At 46.6% G+C, this 20,095-nt stretch overlaps 3 protein-coding genes across 3 annotated transcripts in view; 2 read left to right on the forward strand and 1 right to left on the reverse strand.

Moving 5' to 3' along the window:
- The first annotated feature begins 6 nt into the window (after window positions 1–6).
- Window positions 7–12,813, forward strand: ndufaf2 (NADH:ubiquinone oxidoreductase complex assembly factor 2). The gene is made up of 4 exons (XM_047048658.1): window positions 7–240; window positions 9,899–9,988; window positions 10,999–11,039; window positions 12,065–12,813. Exons 1-4 carry the CDS (start codon window positions 126–128, stop codon window positions 12,305–12,307), a joined length of 489 nt encoding a protein of 162 aa, XP_046904614.1. The 5' UTR covers window positions 7–125; the 3' UTR covers window positions 12,308–12,813.
- A 51-nt stretch (window positions 12,814–12,864) lies between these two features.
- Window positions 12,865–13,643, reverse strand: smim15 (small integral membrane protein 15). The gene has a single exon (XM_047048659.1). The coding sequence runs from the start codon at window positions 13,615–13,617 to the stop codon at window positions 13,393–13,395; it is 225 nt and encodes a 74-aa protein (XP_046904615.1). The 5' UTR covers window positions 13,618–13,643; the 3' UTR covers window positions 12,865–13,392.
- A 1,240-nt stretch (window positions 13,644–14,883) lies between these two features.
- zswim6 (zinc finger, SWIM-type containing 6) overlaps window positions 14,884–20,095 on the forward strand; it is a 36,300-nt gene continuing 31,088 nt past the window's right edge. Inside the window, exon 1 of the mRNA XM_047048656.1 lies at window positions 14,884–15,967. Coding sequence (XP_046904612.1) covers window positions 15,541–15,967 — 427 coding nt within the window. The 5' untranslated portion in view covers window positions 14,884–15,540. The remainder of the gene's footprint in view (window positions 15,968–20,095) is intronic.

The raw sequence follows: 20,095 nt of genomic DNA on the forward strand, positions 1-20,095 counted from the left end.
GGCTGTGCTCTTAGTGTTCACCTCAGACAGTAGCATACAAGTTCGTGCGCGATTCATGTGAAGTGGAAGAGGAGGATCACAACAACGATCAAGCAACAGAACACTGACATCTGTCCTTTCAAAGTATGAGCAGGTTCGCGGGTTTATTACGGCGGACGTTCGGTATGGTGAAAGAACATGTTGGTACAGACCATTTAGGGAATAAGTACTACGTGATACCCGAACAAAAAACTTGGATGGGTAAGTAAATATTAGCTTGCAGGTAGTTAAATAACGTTAGCAAGCTGCCTTGCGTGTTATAGAAACGCTGACCGACCCTGACCTATCCAATCTCCTGGTTGATTTGACCTACTTACTTGTCTTTTAGTCAGCCTATACTGCAGGCTTTAATATTATAAATAATACGTAACATTATGTGCAGTTCTAGATGTCATGGCTATGTAAACTAGGCTACGTTGACCGCACAACTACATTATGTTTTCGCGGTCTGTTTCAAGGATATTAATTCAACATTATGGCTAACAAATTGTACTGGTATTGATGCATTTGTTGAATTTGTTCGTGTGAAAATTAGCTCTAATTGTTTGGAATTATAAACATTGCCGTGTTTATAGTTATGTTGTAGTGTGTTAAGTACACCGCTAGATGGAGTTCGTGACAAAAGCAAATCACGTAAACGTCCACAATTTCAACTATGTGTAATAATATTTGGGTCCAGAATATTCCTTTCAGTCAAAATAAGAGACTTAAGTGTGGATTTTCATATTCAGGTCAACTCTCCTAGCTGACATATTTGAGATATCAGCAAGATGTAATTCATAAACTAGGGCTTGCAATCTGTCGGCAGGCTAATCCAAGACCAGACGTCTAGGTGGTGCCCTTCACATGGCTTTAGCTGTCATTATCCACGTTAAAAGACAAATCCTTAAGTTTCGTTCCACATCTCCTGTGCTAAGGTGACAGGTGATTAGACAAATGGAGGCCGTTGAGTGTTACTCATCAACGAAGGAATACGTTGTATCCGTTCGATGGCTAATAATGCCTTTATAATTATGCATTATTAGCCATCCCAGCCTGGGACCCAGACTACAGGATGGGGGTCAGGGGTTGAGGCTGGGACCCAGAATACAAGAGGGGGTCAGGGGTCGAGACTATTTACTCCGGCTAAACTTTTTACCCTCCCTCTCTCAACGTACCATTTTTTATGTGGTTTTCATCCCAGCGTAGGCCCATATCTAGTGAGACCAAAGGCTGATTTTGTTTTCTGAACTTGACTTTGCACTTTTGGCTTTTCTCAGCAGTTTGCAGGGACCCACCTCGTATGTATAATTCATCTCAGGCTACTGCGTGGCCTGTGGCTGTCAGGCTATTCAAACGAGACATCAGAGCTCTGCTTTAGGCTGAGCATTGGCTACCACACAGGCCTCTGTTAGCCAGCCAGTGCTGTCCCTGTAGAGGTGTCGCTCCTACACAGCCTATGGGCTCCCTTCACTTTTATCTCTCTTATTTTGTCCACTTTTATATTCCTGACAGACAACACCTGCAGTACATTTTACTCTCACTCTCTCTCACATGTACATTCTTCTCTTTCTTTTGCTCACTCCATCCTGATGGAAATAAAGTGGATGTATTATTCAGTCCATATGTCTTGCTAAAGCAGGCTCTTTTTGATCTTAAACCGATAAGGCCAAGCGTGGGCCTAGGGCCTGGGGCTTCTACTGCAGGGCGTCTTACGTCAGAAGTGAAGAAGTGAAGAGTATCTCCCTTCATGCTCTCTCTCTCCCTCTGTCTCTCTCTTTATATATATATATATATATATATATATATATATATCACCCTCTCTCTCAACCATTTTACCTCTTTCTCCCCTTCCTTCCACTACTCTTCCACTTCATCATTTGTCTGTCCCCTTGTGTTCTGTCCATCCTGTTTTCTGTTGCGTTGACCGGCGGCTGACGGGTGAACTGGGGCGTAAGTAAAAGTCGCATGCTCGTTTACGTTGTTGACGTCGGAATAGGTTGGTTGGAATAGAACCAAATCAGTTGTTATGGGGTTTCTAATGATTTGAAAATGTCTGCTTATCCCTATGTCTGTGGTTCTGTACTTCTTCCTCTATATGGCCCTCTGATGCCAGCCAACAGTGTCTGGACTAAAACAGAAAGTGACCAGTGTTTCCCACATATTAGAAAGCCATTTGTGGCAGGGGGAGGGGGTCAAAATAATTCCTTCGTTAATAATTTGTCACACAGAATTTTATTATATTAAATATTCATCCAAAATGATTCACACCTTTACAAAATCAACAACAAACTATTAATTTCTGCATATGCAGGTAGCAACGCTAGTGCTAAATAACTATTTAACTGGTTGGCTCGTTGACGCCGGGTAAGTAGCTAGGGCTCCTGAGACTGCTCACCAAAAGAACGAAGGGGAACCTTCGATTTACACATGTTCGTAGGTACCTAGAAAAAAGTAGCCTCAACTTTCCTAGACCTTTAGCTACGGCACAAATGCTGAAGGCTAGCTGATATAGCTGTCTGTCTTACTAGAACGGCGTATGTATACATCGTTGCTAACGTCACGTGTGCTGACGTTGTGACTGTGTGTCTGTATGTGAGAGCAGGAGAGACCAGGGAAAGGAAATGCAGCTGAACGAATATGCTGCGTGTTTTAACCTAAACAGTGTTTAAACACAACACAATATGTGGCGTCCGGTGTTGATTCTGTGGCGCACCTGTGATGCAGTAGTACTGCTTAAGGTACCTCCCTAGGATCCTTTACAACATTGTATATCAGCAGACTACAGACCCTCTCTCCTCTGCCCTGATAAACCAGACTGATACCTCCTTCAGACCTGTTTTTAGCCTGCTGCAACAGGCCAGACCTGAAGTAGCAAGTGATGTATTCCACATTCATATGCAACAGAAGAACGAGGCTATCCTACTGGTCCATTGCTTCAAGCCCTCAGCTCTGAATCCACACAAGAAGAATGGAGAATCTATACTGTTCCCTTCCTGGCCTAGCATTACACCGCATGAGACGCCTTGTCATGCTGCCCGCATGAAAGAAAAGCTTTCTGGGGATCGGCCCATTCGTCTTAATGGCAGGACTGCTGCTTTGATGACTCCCTCCCTTTATTTAGGAAGGGAGGATAGTTGACATTATCGGCCGCTGCAGGCACATTTGAAAATAATTGCCTGTATGATTGCTATTTTTCCTTACCTCTTTGAGGAGGTATAGCCTTTGTCTTGGAATCAATGGCGGCTCAATACTGGACAGGGGAAAGGCAGTTTCCTTTCATGTTGCCGTGAAAAGGATGTATTTTTAGCCGCTGTTCATTTAAGCAGCGTGCGAACGCCACGCCGTTTTAATCTATCGGTACCTTCGCTGTGTGGGGATTTGAAGGGATCTGGAAGGTTCTTCCAAGGTGCTGCATGCACAGTGGGGAAGAGTGGAGCCTCCTCACTGTCCCTCCTATCACAACCTTCCTCCCTTTGTGTTTGTGACTCGTGAGCTCTGTTCTATGAAGTGAAAACTGAAAAGGCCTCTGTTCTGCCTTTTCAGGTTGGGTGACTGGTGTAGGAGGGAAATGGGGAGGACTGTGTGTGTGCGCGCGGAAGTGACAGAGATGGCCTAGCGCTTGTGAACGCTCCACACACTCCATGCCTTAGCGGCACACTTGGCTAACACAACAACAGATGGCTGCGTGTCATCAGAGCGTTCATTCAAGCCACAAATGTTTCCGAGGAAGGAGTCACTGCAGAGACGGGAAGGGAGAGAGAGTCTGGGGTCCAAATGGCTGTTTATTCTGCCACAAGTTGTCCCCTGGGTGAGATGAAGATGCAGTCACTCTCTCTCTCCACAGTCCTAGCCAGTGTGTTTATCATGAAGGCCTATGGCCAGGACCCGCTTCACTGTAAATCATCTTAATTGATTAGCAGCTTTGCCATGCATGGCATCGAGATGAAGGTTGTTTACCCATTCTGCAAAGCGATTAAGCCGGTCCTCCTACACGTTAACGGCTGAATGGACTTCTTTAGGAACCCCAGAGTAGTCTGGCTCCCCATTAAACATATTAAAAAGGAATTAAGCAAGCCAACATCCATCCCATCGACCACTATTCTGATGCAGTTTTTGACTTTGTCAAGAAGGACGGTGCTCAATGTGCTGTAAAACAGGATGCAGAAAACATTTGAATTTTTTATTTTTTTAAGACAACAAAATTGTTCTTCACAACCAAGGCTTACTCCCCCTAGTCTGTTCCTCTGAAACAAATCTGATTGGGCATTCCTCTCCTCGCCTGTAATTTTCCCAGACAGCAGAGATGGACAGTCTGTTTGTGGTGGGGGGGGGGTGGGGGGGGGGGGGGGGGGGGCGGAGAGCAGTAAACAAATAAGGCTCTTTTAGAGCTAGTCTTTTCCAGCTTGGTGATTCATTGTACGATGTCTTCTCATCTCTCTGTTTTAGATGCTTGCCGGCTTTGACACCCAGTCTGTCTGAAGTCTGTCAGGGCAGACAGACAGACAGACAGAGCCTCAATCTGGCTTCGCTGATTGAATTCAGAGTATTTTCATAAAGCATTCGGGTGCTGAGACGGAGGGAGAGATCGAAGCAGAGAGAAAGAGAGATAAGACACAGAGAACGAGGGGGGGGGGGGGGGTTCTGACAGAACGGAGCAAGAGGGAAGAGAAACGAGGGAACTGACAGACAGAGAGAGAGACAGAGTGAGAGAGAGAGGAGAAATTATAGCGTGGGGGAAGAGCGTGAAAGTGACGGAGGGGGATTTTGACAGTGAAAGGGGGCAAAATGAGCAGGTGGAGAGAAGGGGGGGGGGGGGGGCGGCTGAAGTAACAGAGACAGACAGACGGGGAGAGCGAGGGAGAGGGCTGGATGGTAAAAGTGGAGGGAGGTAACAGAGAGGGGGAGAATGAGAGAGGGGTTGTCAGGTGTGATGGAGGTGAATAAAAGGGGTGGACAGCTCAGCTTAGTGCAGGGACATGTTTCACTGGGGGGGAGGCTGGGGTTGGGGGGCTGGGGGTGGGGGGCTGTAGGGCAAACAGCTCCAGCACTAAGGCTCTGTGCAAAAGCCGGACAAAGAACCAAGCTTCCTTCTAGACTTTCTCTCTCTCATAGACACGCATAGAGCTCGAACCACGCTCCTACACTAGACGGTTAGTTAGTATAGGGTACAACGTCCATTGGTGTACTGTATGGTGTTATACCCGACCTTAAAATATACTGAAAGATTGTGACCGCTTAGAAACCACATTTCTTATCTTGACTTTGCATGCAACCCTTCCTGTGCTCCTATTAGAGCATGTCTACTGTTCATGGTCTATGAATGTCATGTGTGAGGGGGGGGGGGGGGGGGTAGAGGGAGGGATGGAAGGGCATTACTGTGGTGTTCTTGCTCTTCTGAAAGCGAGCCAATATTCTTCCACTCACCACTGATGCGAAAACAACGTCTGGCCATTTTTCTTTTCTTCAAACCTCATCCCATTGCCGGGGCTAGCTGGTTTCCATGGTTACGGCTCCCTCACATTCCTTGTCGGCGTGTGAGTGTGTGTTTGGGGTGGGGTGGGGGGGGGGGGGGTCATGGAGACGGTGTCCGTGGTGCCCGCTGCCTGTATCACTGCTGCTTACATGACCACTCCATCTTGATTTGGCTGTGGTCTGTTACTGTACACCTGACTGTAAGAGCTACGACTGTCCTAGTCCTACTACTGTCTACACCTACCTACCCTAGTCTTTCTTTTTATCAGTCCCTGCGTTCTGGTAGCTATTTCTCCACACCCCATCCCTAGTCATCTCAACACCTTTCTCCCTATAGCTCAGATGGGTCAGGATCAAAGACTTTAGTCTGGAGACAGATACACAGACAGACGGATTGGCCAATTGCCATGAGTGACATTGTGGGGGATCAAAATGTAGCAGGTTGACCTCAGCCCACCTCACCTGGGACCCAGGGCTGTGAGTAGGGGAGGTGTGCTTTAAGGCATGGGTCAAGGTGTTTAGGCAGGTGATGGCGCTCTTACAGGGTTTGTTCAGGGTTCAAAGAGCACCCTCCGAGAGCACATCATCCTTCAGAGCAGGGGCGGGGAGTGCTTTCCCCCCTGCACTCTGATTGGCTCCCGCTCTGGCTGCCATGGCAACCTCTCATCCGCTTCCCTCCCCCTCCTACACCCCCGGTCTCATAGCAGGCTCACAGATGAATCGTGTGCAGACAGGTGAGATGGCTCATAAATATGCATGAGGTGGGATTTCATCTTCCTGCCGGTGGCCCCTCCCCCCTCTCCTCGGCTGCGCTGCGTTTGTCCTTCATGGTGAGAGGCAGCGTCCTCGCACTGATCCCCCAGGTTAATCTGGGTGTTTAGCTAGCTGTGTGTGTGAGAGAGAGAGACAGAGAGAGAGAGTGTGTCTGTGTGTGCACGCATGTGAGTGTGTATGCATGTGTGTGTGTGTGCATGAGAGAGAGAATGTGTATGTGTGAGCCCTCTTGGTGAGTGAGGGGAAGGCTGGCCTGTCATAAGGGTCCCACTGATATAGAGATTCCTCCCCCACACACACACATACACACACACACACACTATTCAAGGGTCACCAGGTCTTGGAGAAGCAGCAGAGGAAGGGGCCAACAGGAACAGATAGAAAGAGGGGATCAGTTCTGAACAGTGAGGTAGATGTAGCTCCGTCGTGTTTGACATACTAAGATTCTTGATTTGACAGGCTAGGTTTTAAGATTAACGTATTTGCGTTATTACGTTAAGCAATGTTTTCTCCAAAGCAGGGCCATTGTCTTTCAACAATGCTGGTTGTTAAAATATTTACAGAGGCTAACTGGCTGTTCTACCTTCGTAATTTTTCGTAGATCGTTCAAATTGTTTCTGTAAAAGAAAGTAAGAAAGGAAATTGTGAGGTGCGCTTAGGTCGGATGTAGATGGGACGATTTTTACTACATTTTACAACTGAAATTTCTGTATATTTGAAGTATGCAGACTTTGTATTTATGAAGATTGCATAGGTTAAAAAGCATAGGCTGTCCCCGACTGAGATTTTCTTTGGTCGACCAAGACTCGACTAAAACGTCTGAAAATCGACTAACCAAACTTTTTTCACACCCAAAAAAACTGCCTCCACTGCCTGAATTTACGTAGAAGATGATGTCGAACTATGAAAAAGAAACCGTTGTTTGTAAATTTAAATGTACTTTAATGAACTGCTGCCATACCACAGATTTCTTTGCCATTATGACTAATAACACAGACAAAGTAGGCTATGGCAGAGTTTGTACTTCTGCAGCCATTTGTGCTCGTGCCGTGTGCAAAATATCAAAACACAGCGCAGATTAACAAAAGGGAAAACGGTAACGCCTTTTCTTTTAAATTATATAATTTTAGAGTTGCTTTATTTGTCTTAAATAATAGTCTACCATTTCTGTAGAACATTTCATGAATTCAGCAATGATGACACAAGCGGGAATCAGATCTCACACTGCCATACGGCAGCTCGACTAAAAAATCTTAGTCAACCAAGAGCATATCGACCAGAAAATCGACCAGTCGACTGAGTGGGGACAGCCCTAAAAAAGCATACATTTGTAGCTGCTCATTTACACTTCGAAATACTAAGAGTGAAGTGCAGAATGAAACAGGGTTCTCTTCTCATTCCCCTTAGGCAAGAGGGAATGGTGAAAGGCTGTGTGGCAGCCTCACAGTTGCATCAAAACGAAGAAATTGGGAAATCGTGTGTGTAAAAATAGGTATTATGATTTAAACTTCCCCTAAAGTTTTTTCCTCCTAGTGATATGTTATTATATATTTTTAAGCATTTACTCATATTGCATCTCATTCATAAAGAACCCCCTTTGAGACTAACTGATTTCAACAATGTCGTCACTGCCAGTATCTTAGCTGGAATCACGATTCAAACAGTACCATCTCTAAACTAAAAATAAGCCCCCCAAAACACTTTTTGTATATATATTTTTTTTTAAGTTGAGAAGGACAATTTTGAGTGGGGAACAGAAGGGTAAAATTTAAGAGGCCACTGCAAATTTGACCCTTCTGTTCCTCACTCAAAATTGTCCATCCCAACTTTATTTAAAATGAGAGAAAACGGTGCAGTGGTGTTAAAAAAAAATAAAAAATAAAAAATTCAGAGCTGTGGTTGTGCCTTGCCAAAGGCAGGCACACCCAACTACAGGAAACTTATTGTCATAAGACTAAATGTTAGTAAATTTAGGTTTAGACTTGGTTTAGGACTTTTTATTTATTTGAACACACTAACATGCATTTGTTCTTGACCCTCCCAGACAAACAGACATGTTCCTCCCCTGTGTTTATGCAGTAGGAAGACTGCACCCCTTTCATAAATGTATGTACATATTTGTTATTCAAATCCAAGGATAAAAGCCATGGAGTAAGGATTTAGTCATGCCTGCAATGCAAAAGTGGCAAGACAAGAGAACAGCCGCGTTGGAAAGCAAGGGATGTAGTCTAGCTAGTGGAGGAGAACGAGGAAGAGAAGAGCAGGCACTTTCTGTCTCTCGCTCTGCTTGTTAGTGAAACATTAAGTCTAAGTAGATTAAAAAAAATATTCATACTCAACTCACACCCTGGTACAAATCTGGATAACACCACTTCATAATTAGTTTACCTGATTTGATGTATTGTCGTTACTGTTTTAGAGAGAGCTCTGTTATGTTTGTTTGTGCAGTTTTTCAGTGTCCTGAGGGTTTTCAGTGAAGTCAAGGAATAGGCAGGCGCACATGTAAACAAATGAAACAATTAGGCTACAGAGTACATTCAGCTAGCACATCGGGGGTACAGTGGGATTAGTAACTTCCCACTATAGAATGAGGCCTCTATAGGAATAACAGGAGCCTATGGAGTGAAATTGGTTAGTTAAAGCTGTAGTGGAGGGGGGCTGGTAGCCTAATTAACTGACCTGATTTATATATCTCTTGGATGAGGTACAGTGGTACTGCTTCCAAGCATTCACATGCCATATGTATCTAGTGTCAGTGGACTGAGATCAAGGTCTGTGTGAGTCTGTCCCCAGTCTGAGGAGCTCTCAGTCCATTTGTCTATGTCCAGTCAGCTGGAAGGCGATGGCGATGGAATCTTGACTGATTGTCTGTGTTCTGGAGCGTGCTTTACACTGCCTATCCATTACACTCAGTTCTGCTCGCCGTACACCCCCCCCCCCCTCCCCACATACACACACACACACACACACTTGAAGGCACACAGTGTGAGGATGGGTTGGGCATCAGATTGGGGGAGTCTTGCAGGGGAGGTTTTTTTTTTGTCCCCCTTTTCCGTCTCTTAATCTCTCACTTTCTTTGTGCTCCCCCCCATCTCTTCCTCGGTCCAAGTCTGTGTCATTGTGCCAGTTGAAATTGTTTAATCAGCAGATTCTGACAAAATAATTGGTTGGGGCTTTGCTGTCAGGCTAGTTAGTTAGCTAGCTAGCTAGCTAGCGCCACTGTTTCTCTACACAGACTGGGAGAGAGCGAGCGAGAGAGAGTGTGTTTAATATTCAATGCAGCTCGTGCCTCCTGTGTTCCCTGTGATATCTGACCTCTTTTGTCTCCTGCACGGTTTGACGTTGATTTGGAGGGCATTGTTAGCAGAGGGTTGCCATTGGTGGAGGTTGCCAGTGAGTGGGGCTGTGGTTGGTGGGTTACGGAGCCTGATTTACATAAAGGCTTAGCCCAGATTTAGACCCTCTCTTAGAAGAGAGATCTAAGAAAGAAGGCCTGAGGGCCACGAGGTAATCACCCATGGCCTGTCAGAGCACTGTCACCCTGTTGTGTGTGTGTGTGTGTGTGTGTGTGTGTGTGTACGTACATACGTGTACATTGTTATAAGCATCTCTCTTTCATTGTTGTCCCTAGGAAGAATGGTTCGAGCCAAGCGGATGGTGGTGGCGTCTAACCCAACAGAGTTTGAGTATCTGGAAGGCAGCATACCGTCCGAGTGGGATGGTAAGGCTTCTCTTTTGCTCTGTTTCTGAGGCTAGGCTTCCATAACATCAGCCGTTGACTATACTAAATGCATGCTCCAGGCTTCCATACAACACATTTTACACTGATCAACCACGGTGCACACACAAAAAAGGCCTTCAAAAGAGGACTAGCATGTAGAAGTCCATGATGTGATGTCAAAGCCATGGAATCCTGTTCTGCTGAGATTAAGCTCACGAATCTATTCATGAGTTCATCAAAGACAACCCCTGCCAATGTTAAGACAAAAAATTGTGTTTCTCTTTTCTCCCCCCCCCCCCTACAACTTGGAAACAAACTGTTCTCTGTCTCTGACTTGCTTTATCCACCTTAAAGCATGCCTCCTGCCTCTCCCCATTCCTCATGCATTTTCATCAGGATGCAAATGAGGGATAAAAGAGGCCTCAATCCCTGTATGCAAGAGGGAGAGCTGGGAAATCTCTCTCGCTGTTTCTCTTTCTCCCTCTTCCTTTCTCCCTCTCTCTGGCTCCTCAAGCCTGTTCCACAGCCCGCTCTGCCAAAATAAAAGAAAGGAGATTACGCAAACGAAGGAGAGAAACAGAGAGAAAGACAGCGAGCGAGCGAGAGTGAGAGAGTACGCTTGTCTAAGAATGGGGCGGGCGAAGAGGTTGTGAAATTCCCTCTCTGCTTTATTAACAGATCAGAGTCAAGCGCGCGTGTGTGTGTGCGTGTGCGTGCGTGTGCGTGTGTCGATGACCAGCAATAAGACCCCATATAGGCATTCATGAGGACAATTCCAAACATGGACACGCATTTAAATCGATAGGCCACCTATGCTAGTTGTTATATGTATTCTGAAGCCAGCTAATTTGACATTGTTTGCTTCCATGGTTGATGGTTGTATGTGTACTGTATGTAGGTTACTGCATGCTATCACTTCCTATAAAATGAGACAGCTGGTCTTGTTAGTGAATGTACTGTGTGCACGTATGTGGGTTGCGTAGTCTAACTTATCCCTCTCTCTCTTCCAGCTTGGATCCGAGGCAGACGGAAGCAGCCCCCATCTATCGAGGTACCCCCCCCCCCCCCTCCTTCTCTCCCCTCCTCCCGCCCTGCTGAGTGTTGGGGGGCTCTGGGGGACTGAGTTCAGGGGAGGGAAGCTCAGAGAATCCCTTTGATTTGATGTCTCTCGCAGTCTCTAACCGAAGCAGCAACTTTGGGGGACAGGTGTTAAAATAAACCTGAGCTGAAGTGTGATGGTGAACCGAAGCCATCATGCAACAAGGATTCTTTTTTCTTACTACATCGGTCTTCCACTTTGGATAGGAGTTATTCTCTCTGTGGGAGAAGAGAAATGGGGTTTCAATGGGGTTTCAATGCGAGTGTCTGGGTCTAGCCTTGGAGAGGGTACAGTTCTCCTCCATCCCTTACTGTGTTTATTGCTTTTTGCAGCAGGAGAATGGGGGATTATTTTCTAGTGAAATGCTGCTATGGGAAAGCCCTTGGAAGGCAAATACTCAGGCTTAGGCAGCGTTCGCTGCTCTGCAGGCCAGTGGCCAATGCCATCTCTACCTTACGGTTGCCAGAACATTCTCTTCCAATTTTCATGCCTCCTGTCTGTCTGCCCAGTCGCAACCATCAACAGCTGGACTGTGGTGGCACGGCCAAATGACACTCCCCCTGCACATTACCTTGCCCCCTTGTCACTTCCACTCGTCCCTGTCCAAGTCGACATGAATTGATTGGATTAAATCCTGTCATTAGCAGACTGGAAAAGCAGCTCAGTATGTTTGTCGCCCTCCCCGAGCAAGGCTTATTGGCCATGGTCCCCCCTCTCTCCTTTCCAGTGCTTTCGTCCTGCCAGCACATAACAGCAACTCGTCCAGCCCTCCCTCCCTAGCTGTCTGTGCCAGTAAACAATGACAGAACTGGACACTAGTGTTGGGGCTTGCTAGAGGTTGGCAAACGTCTGCCATTCCAGTGTGTTTGTTCACTCCTTCAGTCTCCAACAGTACATTGTAGCTCTGTACATGGTATTGTATAACTATCAAATATTCAACCAATCACGATCAAATCCTGTCTGTTTGTCTATTTCAGGAGCTGTATAAGAACCAGTGCTACAGGGAGAATATCAAGGACAAGGCCAGGGAGGTAGATAAGAGGGAGCAGCTCCTGAGAGCGAAGGAGTACGAGGAAGGCCTGGTGGCCGCTCCCGCCCAGACCCAGGTCAGAGGTCACGCCGCAGCCACCAGCTTCGGCCGGGAGGAGGTCAGTCAGGAGCCTGTCAGCACGGCCAACACGTTTCAGCCCGGGTCCTGGACACCCAACGCCAAGAAGTAGACCATGCATAACACACTGTGGGATATTGTGTGTTCAGGATGACACGTGCACACCTATGCTCCAATGTGTGAGAACTCGGTTGTGGACTGGAGTTGGAGTAAAACTGCTACATTTGCTCCTTAGTCACTTGAGTGAAGAAATGCTGCTGGGAGCTCAGATGGGCTTCATGTCGTTAACCAGTACGAGATTCCTCTGTCACAAGTTGCTGTGTTGCTGCCGATTATTGGTGCAGTTCGCTTGACTTATCTATTACTTTCTCTGGGTTATATGAAAAACTGAGAAATATAATGAAACACCCTTCATAAATGTCATAGTTATGGAATTATATAAGATTTAATAATCTTAGCCATGGTAAAATCAGGTCTTGTGTAGGCAATACTGTAGCTGGTCTTACTAAAGTGATCAGTATAATGTGGATTGCAAATGAAACTGCCAATGAGGGGGGAGTACGTTATGTTCCGAGGCAGCTGATGTAAAATAAATATCTTCTGCATGTCATGATGTCATAATTGTCCTATACATATCATATTCCTCAGACCCACTTGTGAGGTGACACGTTTTCAAACAGAACTGTTTATTAAGCAGAGAGAATAAATTGGAAATCATGTGTGTGGTGAAAACCCCATGGTTTGCCCAGCCTTGGCATTATGTGGTTGGTGTGTTAAACTTCTCCAGATCTCAAACACATTTTTCATAAACAACTTAATAAAAATAAAAGCCGCTCATTAGTAACTTAAATTAAAGCAAAATCATTCAAACCGTGGTATGCTTATGTATTGAAATCAGAAGATTTGATATAAATGGAATGCAAGGTACTGCACCATCACACCAGCCAGACAGCAGATCCTTATTGTGGATCAAGATGTTCACTGTCCTCTAGCTGGCAAGAGTCCTGCAGGTTTAGCCTCTGCCCAGGCTGGATGCTGGCCCTCCCAGTGCTGCAAGGCTCCAAGGTGGGGCCCACATCCTGCCTCCGATCCTTGGGTAAGACAGAGGCAGTGGGCCTGCGCTGGGGAGGGAGAGGAGAACACGGAGCGTGGTAGCTGCCATCTCTCATCTTTCATCCCTCCCTCCCATCCATCGGCTCAGTCTTTCTTGGCCCGCTTGGCCTTAGCAATGTTTTCCTGACGTTTCTGCTTCTTTTTCTGTTCACGGTCGCGCGCCTCAATCATCTTGGCCAGTTTCCAGGACAGCAGGGCACTGGCGATGAAGAGTGGGGTCAGAGCCAAAATGACGGTGGTCAGGAAGCCGTACGGGTCTTTGGCCGCCCACTCTACCACATATTCTGCCCACGCTCGCACGTCAATCATCCTGATCACCAACAACTTAAAACAGATCTGGGGGAGAAAAATAGTAAGAAAGAAGTTGTGAGCACAAACTAAGCTACTTCTAAATCTATGCAAAAAAAAAAGATATTGGAATTGCAGTAGAAAATCTACTCCTTCTACGAGCACCCTATTTATTTAGTGAAAATACAAGTTTCATTAATATAATAATGTTATTAATCGGTCTGAAGTACCCTAATTTGGGTGATGCTTCCCTCACCAAAAAAGTACTCTAAACTTACAGGAAACTGCATCCTCTCGCCATGATTCCAAACCAATTCGTTGGGAAGGCAGGCCGTCCAAATACCTAGGCTATTTCGTCTATGGTCGGATTTAAATCCAGAATCGAATAGGTACAGTAGTTACTGTAGCTAGCTTTACATCTTCTCAGTAAGATTGCTAGCTAGCTAGTTATTCATTATAACGTCCAATACAATTTTAAAATCATGTCGTAGGTGCCCTTTTCCCAAGCTCTGATAAAGTTCGCCTATATAAAACTGTTAGGGACCCACTGTCAGACGCAACAATGATTTTTAGGACTGGCCCAACTTCTGTGTAACGAGCAAGCTACAGCTAGCTAGCTAACGTAAACTGTCTTCTGGCAAAAGTCGGCTACAGAACTAAGTACCAGATACAGCCAACGTTGTACATAGACAAGAGTACTTGTTGTCTAATGACAGACCAGTATAATAAAAGTGTACACACTCACCTAACAGAGACTTGTATTTTGGAAAAAGGCTGATCTGGTACTCCAGCAGCACTTGAGCACCAGGAAATGTTGCCGCAACTCGCCACTTGTAATGACGTATGTGCTATCGTGGGAAGATGGGAGTTGTAGTCCTGCCCGTGTAGTAAGGTTTAATCACTGAGATCATACGTGACATTCAATAATCAGAGATATTGAACGGAATAAAATCACATATCTCAAGGCTTACAGGCACTATATATAATGTATGTGCGGTTATGTTGAGAAAGAAATCATTCCAATATGTAGGCTAGTATGCATCAAATTATGAATTTTGTCGACGAGAAAGAATAGAAAAGATCATAACAAAGGACCTGCTGACTTTCTGAACTTCCTGTGGCGAAGTATTGAAACTAAATCAGGTTAGCTCACATCTGTTCCGTCCATAAGGCATGGATCACTTTCAGAGCAGTTCAAAGGCCACCGCTATGCACTCAGGGGATACGAGGGGAGGTCAGCCTGAAACACATGCAGAAGAGGCCAATGGTATATAAGTCATTTTATTTCAGATTAAAGATCTATTTTCTGCTGTCATTATTTTTTCGTCCCTTAATTTGATTGTGCGTTTGAGAAAGATCAGAATCTGGTTATTGGTTAATGGATAAAAACACAGCCTACGGTCTTCCTCCCACGCCCTTTCCCTCTATGACAGTTGAGCTTGGAGCCCCTTGGACTACAGGAAACACAACCCTCGTGATGTTGTTGAGAGGAGGAGAGCCTGCGGTTATTGAAGACTGTCTGAAAATACGTCTACATTTCAACTCTCTTGCCCCTTTTGCCCCTGTGGGAAACTAGGAGACCGCCCATGGATTAGACCCCGCCCTCAAACTCAAACAGAACCAAACTTCAAAGACTGCGTTCGCTTAAGCCCGCCCTCTCGCTCCCGAATGGCTTCACAAAGGATTTGCCGACGTTCGGGAATTCCGCCTCCAGTTTCCTTTTTAGTGCCACTCGTGCGCTGGCATCAGTCCAAAGTCCCACCCATCTCGGTTAATTTGACAACACAAAGGACTTCACGGAACTTGGAGGCTCCTCCCACTATTCCAAATAAGGCTTGTCTCTCCATCTACGGTAAACAATCGGCTGGAGAGTGTCCTTTTCTCTTCCTTATCCCGTTTATATGATCGGAGAGGAACTGCGCTGCGAGTTAAAGCGGTGCGATCATGGCGGAGCGAGTCCAGCAGCCCCCGGCCAAGCGGCTCTGCTGCCGGCCAGGCTACAATCCGGCATGCAGGCAGGGGCAGAGGGCTGGAGGAGTTCTGTGCGGCGGTCCGGGGTCCGCTCCAGGTGGGTCGGGAAAGACTCATAACCCCGAATCGCTACTAGACATCGCGGCGCGTAGAGTCGCGGAGAAGTGGCCCTTCCAGAGGGTTGAGGAACGATTCGAAAGGATTCCAGAACCCGTCCAGCGAAGGATCGTGTACTGGTCGTTCCCGAGAAGCGAAAAGGAGATCTGCATGTATTCCTCTTTCAACGCGGGGGGAGAGGAGAGTGGGACTAGCGGGGACAACAATGACGAGACCCAGCTGCCTTTCCTACGGGGTGTCACTCTCCTGGAGGGTGGCTGGGTGGACAACGTTTTGCAAGTCGGTGAGTAGGCTAGCTTGTGTCAGCAGCCATGCTACGGGGAATTTTGGTCATATTGAGAATAAGCAGATCCTGTCCACATCTTTTGCATTTCTGCAGGGACCAAGAGCAGCTTTGTTTGCGTGCGTGTGAAGCCTTCCTCCTTTCAATCACTTTTGGGAATATCTAATTTCCAGGGAACGGTTAAATCGCCCCTAGCCACCCAAATTGACAGCTTGGCACTTTGTTCCTATTTTTTTTGTCTTTCCAGCTTTCTGTCCCCCACCAACGGGTAACGAGACAAAAGCCCCCTATATCTTTTCACCGCTGGCTAAATAGCAGATATTTAGAAAGGGTGGGAGGGACGGCGATTTAAAGACACAGTGCTTCTATTTGTGTGCCAAACACCTTTGTGAGATTTAATTCCTTTGCTCTGCTGCGTTCTCTGATATTTTTCTAAACTGAGACTAGATGAAATTGCCCAAGCGGCGGTAGGTTGGGCTGCCAACACACAATCATGTGCTGCATTCCGAATGGGAATATGTCGGAGAGAGAGAGGCTAGGCTTGTAGAAAACAACCCCCCTACTTCCCTCTGCCAGAGCCACAATATTTCACTGCATTCGTCAGTGCAATAGCCTCAGCTGTCACTCCTGCTCCCCGCCCTTGGAAACGGTTCAGGATTTTAATCCCATTACCCTCTCCAGTTCATCTGAATTCTAATGCAATCTGCAAACATGATTTTATGCATGATCTTTCTCCTCCCTCCCTTCCTCCCCTCTCTGCCTCTGAAGAATCTCTGTGTTGAGCTTCAGCTCTTGTTGGCTCGGAGAATGTGTTGTGGTGCACAATGGGAGCCCCAGACCAGCTCCTATCTGGCCTGTTTACCAGATTCCTCGGCATTAGGCTTATTTGTTTCAGCAAGGCAAAGATTTAAAGGGTCTGCCGAATATGAATGCTATCTCTGATTTTGTCCGGCAGTACCAATGAGGGACTTGTGTGTTTGTGTGTGAGAGAGAGAGCAAGCAAGAGAGAGAGAGAGAGATGGGGAGAGGAAGCGCAGAAAGGGGGTGTGTGTAACGGAGAGAGAATGTGTGTGTGCGTGTTGTTTGTCACATCCTTGCATGTTCGCAGAAGGAGAGAATGACAGGCAAGCACACAGCGGGAGGAAAGCCTGTTGTGCTGATTGCAATTTTCGCCTCCGAATTTTTTGCAGGGAAACCCAGCTAAGGAAAAGAGCGATAAATAAAAGATGCAATCTTCTCCAGGGGACAGGCAGCCTCTGGGGGAGGGCTTAAAAGCAGGGCGACATGGGAGAGGGCTGTCAACCACATCACCAGCCACATGTATTGGCCCATCAAACACAGGAGGGTCTGACCTTAAATTGTGTCTGTGGGCCCCTGTGTGTGTGTGTGTGCGTGCGTGCGTGTGCTGGCACAGGAGCTCTCGCGGCGCGTGTGCATAACGTGTATGCTTGCGTGTGATGCATGTGCATGAGCTGTCTGTGGAATGCCATTGTGTGTCGATGATGAAAGACAGTGGAGGACTAGCTGAGCCAGAGGTTATTGTGTATGGGGAGAAGCTAATATACTTGAATGGATCTGCCGCCGTACCTCTCCTCCCCCCTCTCTCCCTGTCTCCCTCTCTCCCCAAGCAGCTATAAAAGTCTCCATATTTACTCCCCTAAGGCCAACTACCAGCCCCCCAGTCTCCCGTGATTATTTATCTTTTTCTGAAAGACATTAATCACACTCCCTTTTTTTTCCCCCTTCATACATCAATGTTGGGACTAAGGGATTGAGCTAGCGGAGAGGGGGTGTTACTGTGTGAGAGAATGGGGGAGATGGGGTGATGGGTAGGAAGAGAGATAAGGAGAGGGGAATAGACAATGATTGAAAGAGAGCGGGATGGAAGAAGAAGAGGGGAAGAAATGGAGGGATGGATCTGTCTATCTCCCAAGTGTTCAGCTCTTGGAATGCTGTGGCTCCAGATATTCAAACACAAGGAAAATATCGAGAAGATAACTACAGCACTAAGCTCTTTAAACAATTACTGATAAGGCACACCATTACAGTTACACATTCATTTTTACAAATACACTGACCCATTAGTTAGGCTTTGCAGTAGTCTATGCTCTTGTGTCCTTAAGCGCTGTGTTTTCCCAAATTGTATTCCTCGCCATATCAACACTGAATGCTTCATTAAATGGAGCTAAAATAGTTGTGAACACTGGACCCAGTATGTGCAGTTTCTATGACAACTCTGGATCTCACCAACCAGGGAGGGATGGCATTGGGACATGGATGAACATATCCCGAACATAACTCCCCTGTCACTGCCGCCCGCACTTCTCATCTGGGTCAGGTGTATGTCCCTCTCTCCTTGTCTGTCTCCGATATCAGGTCCTTACCCCTCGTTCTTTCTTTCTACGACCCTTCACCCCCCCCCCCACCTGCCCATGAGGCACAGTGCCTGGGGCTTACCCCTATTCCTGATCCTGTTACTATAACCCTGCAACCCCCAGGAGGGTTACACTGACGCCTGGCATATGTCACTCCCTCTGACGTGATTAGCTTTATCCTTGCCTGGCTAAAGCTAGCATCCATGCTAACCAATGTTAGCCTAGCCTTTAAATGAGGGGTTGTGGCTTTGTGCTTATATCGCTGTGGAGGGTGTGTGGGAGATGAGGGGGAGAGTGTAATGGGTCTGTGACACTCTGTCTCGGGGAGAATGTAGAATGCAGAACCGGAGGCCTATTCCGGTGGGTTTTCCATGGGCTTAGCTGATAGGCTAGCCCCTATTTTGCCCTGCCCAAAATACCAGTGAATGTATGTGGGCGTTGCACCCGTTAGAGTGTGAATGTCAATTTCATTTGGTCCTCCTATTTTGGTGACGTGTGTTTTTGCGTGGCCGCTAAAGTCTCACAGTGCGAGTCTCAAAGTCTTTAAGACCAGCTAGTGATGAGTGTGTAAGTGCCTGTGCCAGATTGCATTTCATCCCACTTTACCTCTTTACGTCTCCTCTAAATCACCGTTATATATTAGCAGGCCTGAGCTGAATGTCGGGCCCTCTGTCACAAGCACAGCAAGGGGCAAATCACCAAGAGGGAGGGAGTTAGGGAGAGAGAGAATGAGAGGGAGGGAGGGGGGGATTGCCTCATTAGCAGGGGATAAAACGACCGAGTGACCTCTTCCGCTCATTCCAACAGGGTAAAGGTGTGTGTCTGTAGGTGCTCAAGCGAGATCAGAAAAGTTGCCTTTGTGTGAGGGAACGTCTCTGTGACTTTAGACCCAACGTGACGTAGGGGCATGTCTTTATGATAATGTTCACCATATGCACACACACACACACACGGTTTCCGTGCTTCCAAGCGTTAACAAAAGCCACCTTAAGAATTCACTGGGCCTTTCAGGGGCCTACTTTGACATTTCAAGCATTTTGTCCACAGAAGTGCAGAATGTAAGATCTGGAACTTAAATCTTGCATGAGCATGTTGTCTTTGAGGCTCTTGGTGACTGAGTTTGCTTTCAGTGGGTTGAACTAATTTAGAGTCGGCCACTTTCTGTTTCTCTGTTTTAGTTTAGGTCTCATGTTAGCTGAGCTTCTTCATTCCTATATCTGAACCCAGTGTCTTTTAAAGCAAAAATGTATTCCGCATTTCAGTCTGTTTCTTCCAGCTAGTAAAAGATCTCAGCCATCTTTATGAGAACATTCTTTGTACCAATGTCGGATACAACCAGTCCATTTGATGATAGTTCAGACCTTTCTGTCCTTGTGCTGTAGGGAAAAAGTAGCGTTTGTTATTTTTGCCTTGGCCCAGTAACCTGGTTAAGTGGTTAGCTGATAGAATAGAGACTCGAGACAAGTCCTTATGGAGCTGGACAAGCACAGGCACGGACTCTGAGAGGAGATCTGAGATGGTCCCCTGGTGGCCCGGGTCAAGCAGAGGAGAAGGAGGGAGGCTGATCCTGGATTGCTATCTCAGAGCAACCTCTCCTATCAGGAGCTGGAGTCCTGCACCACGTGACTGACCCTGGGATCTCATCGTCATGGAAACATGGCTGAGCCCGAGCTAGTGTAAACAGCTGACTTTCCAACAGGGAGAAGAGCGGGGCACCTTATCCAAGCGCAGAGAATGTGTTTAGGGATAATGT

Source organism: Hypomesus transpacificus, chromosome 24 (genome assembly GCF_021917145.1).
Source record: "Hypomesus transpacificus isolate Combined female chromosome 24, fHypTra1, whole genome shotgun sequence".
In the NCBI taxonomy this organism is placed as follows: Eukaryota; Metazoa; Chordata; class Actinopteri; order Osmeriformes; family Osmeridae; genus Hypomesus; species Hypomesus transpacificus.

What these genes read in the sequence shown, in the direction of transcription:
- ndufaf2 (XM_047048658.1), top strand. Translation starts at nt 126, where the DNA reads ATGAGCAGGTTCGCGGGTTTATTACGGCGGACGTTCGGTATGGTGAAA. An exon ending in CGAACAAAAAACTTGGATGG is followed by an intron (nt 241 to 9,898) that starts GTAAGTAAATAT and finishes TGTTGTCCCTAG; the next exon opens with GAAGAATGGTTCGAGCCAAG. An exon ending in CATACCGTCCGAGTGGGATG is followed by an intron (nt 9,989 to 10,998) that starts GTAAGGCTTCTC and finishes TCTCTCTTCCAG; the next exon opens with CTTGGATCCGAGGCAGACGG.
- smim15 (XM_047048659.1), bottom strand. Translation starts at nt 13,617, where the DNA reads ATGATTGACGTGCGAGCGTGGGCAGAATATGTGGTAGAGTGGGCGGCC.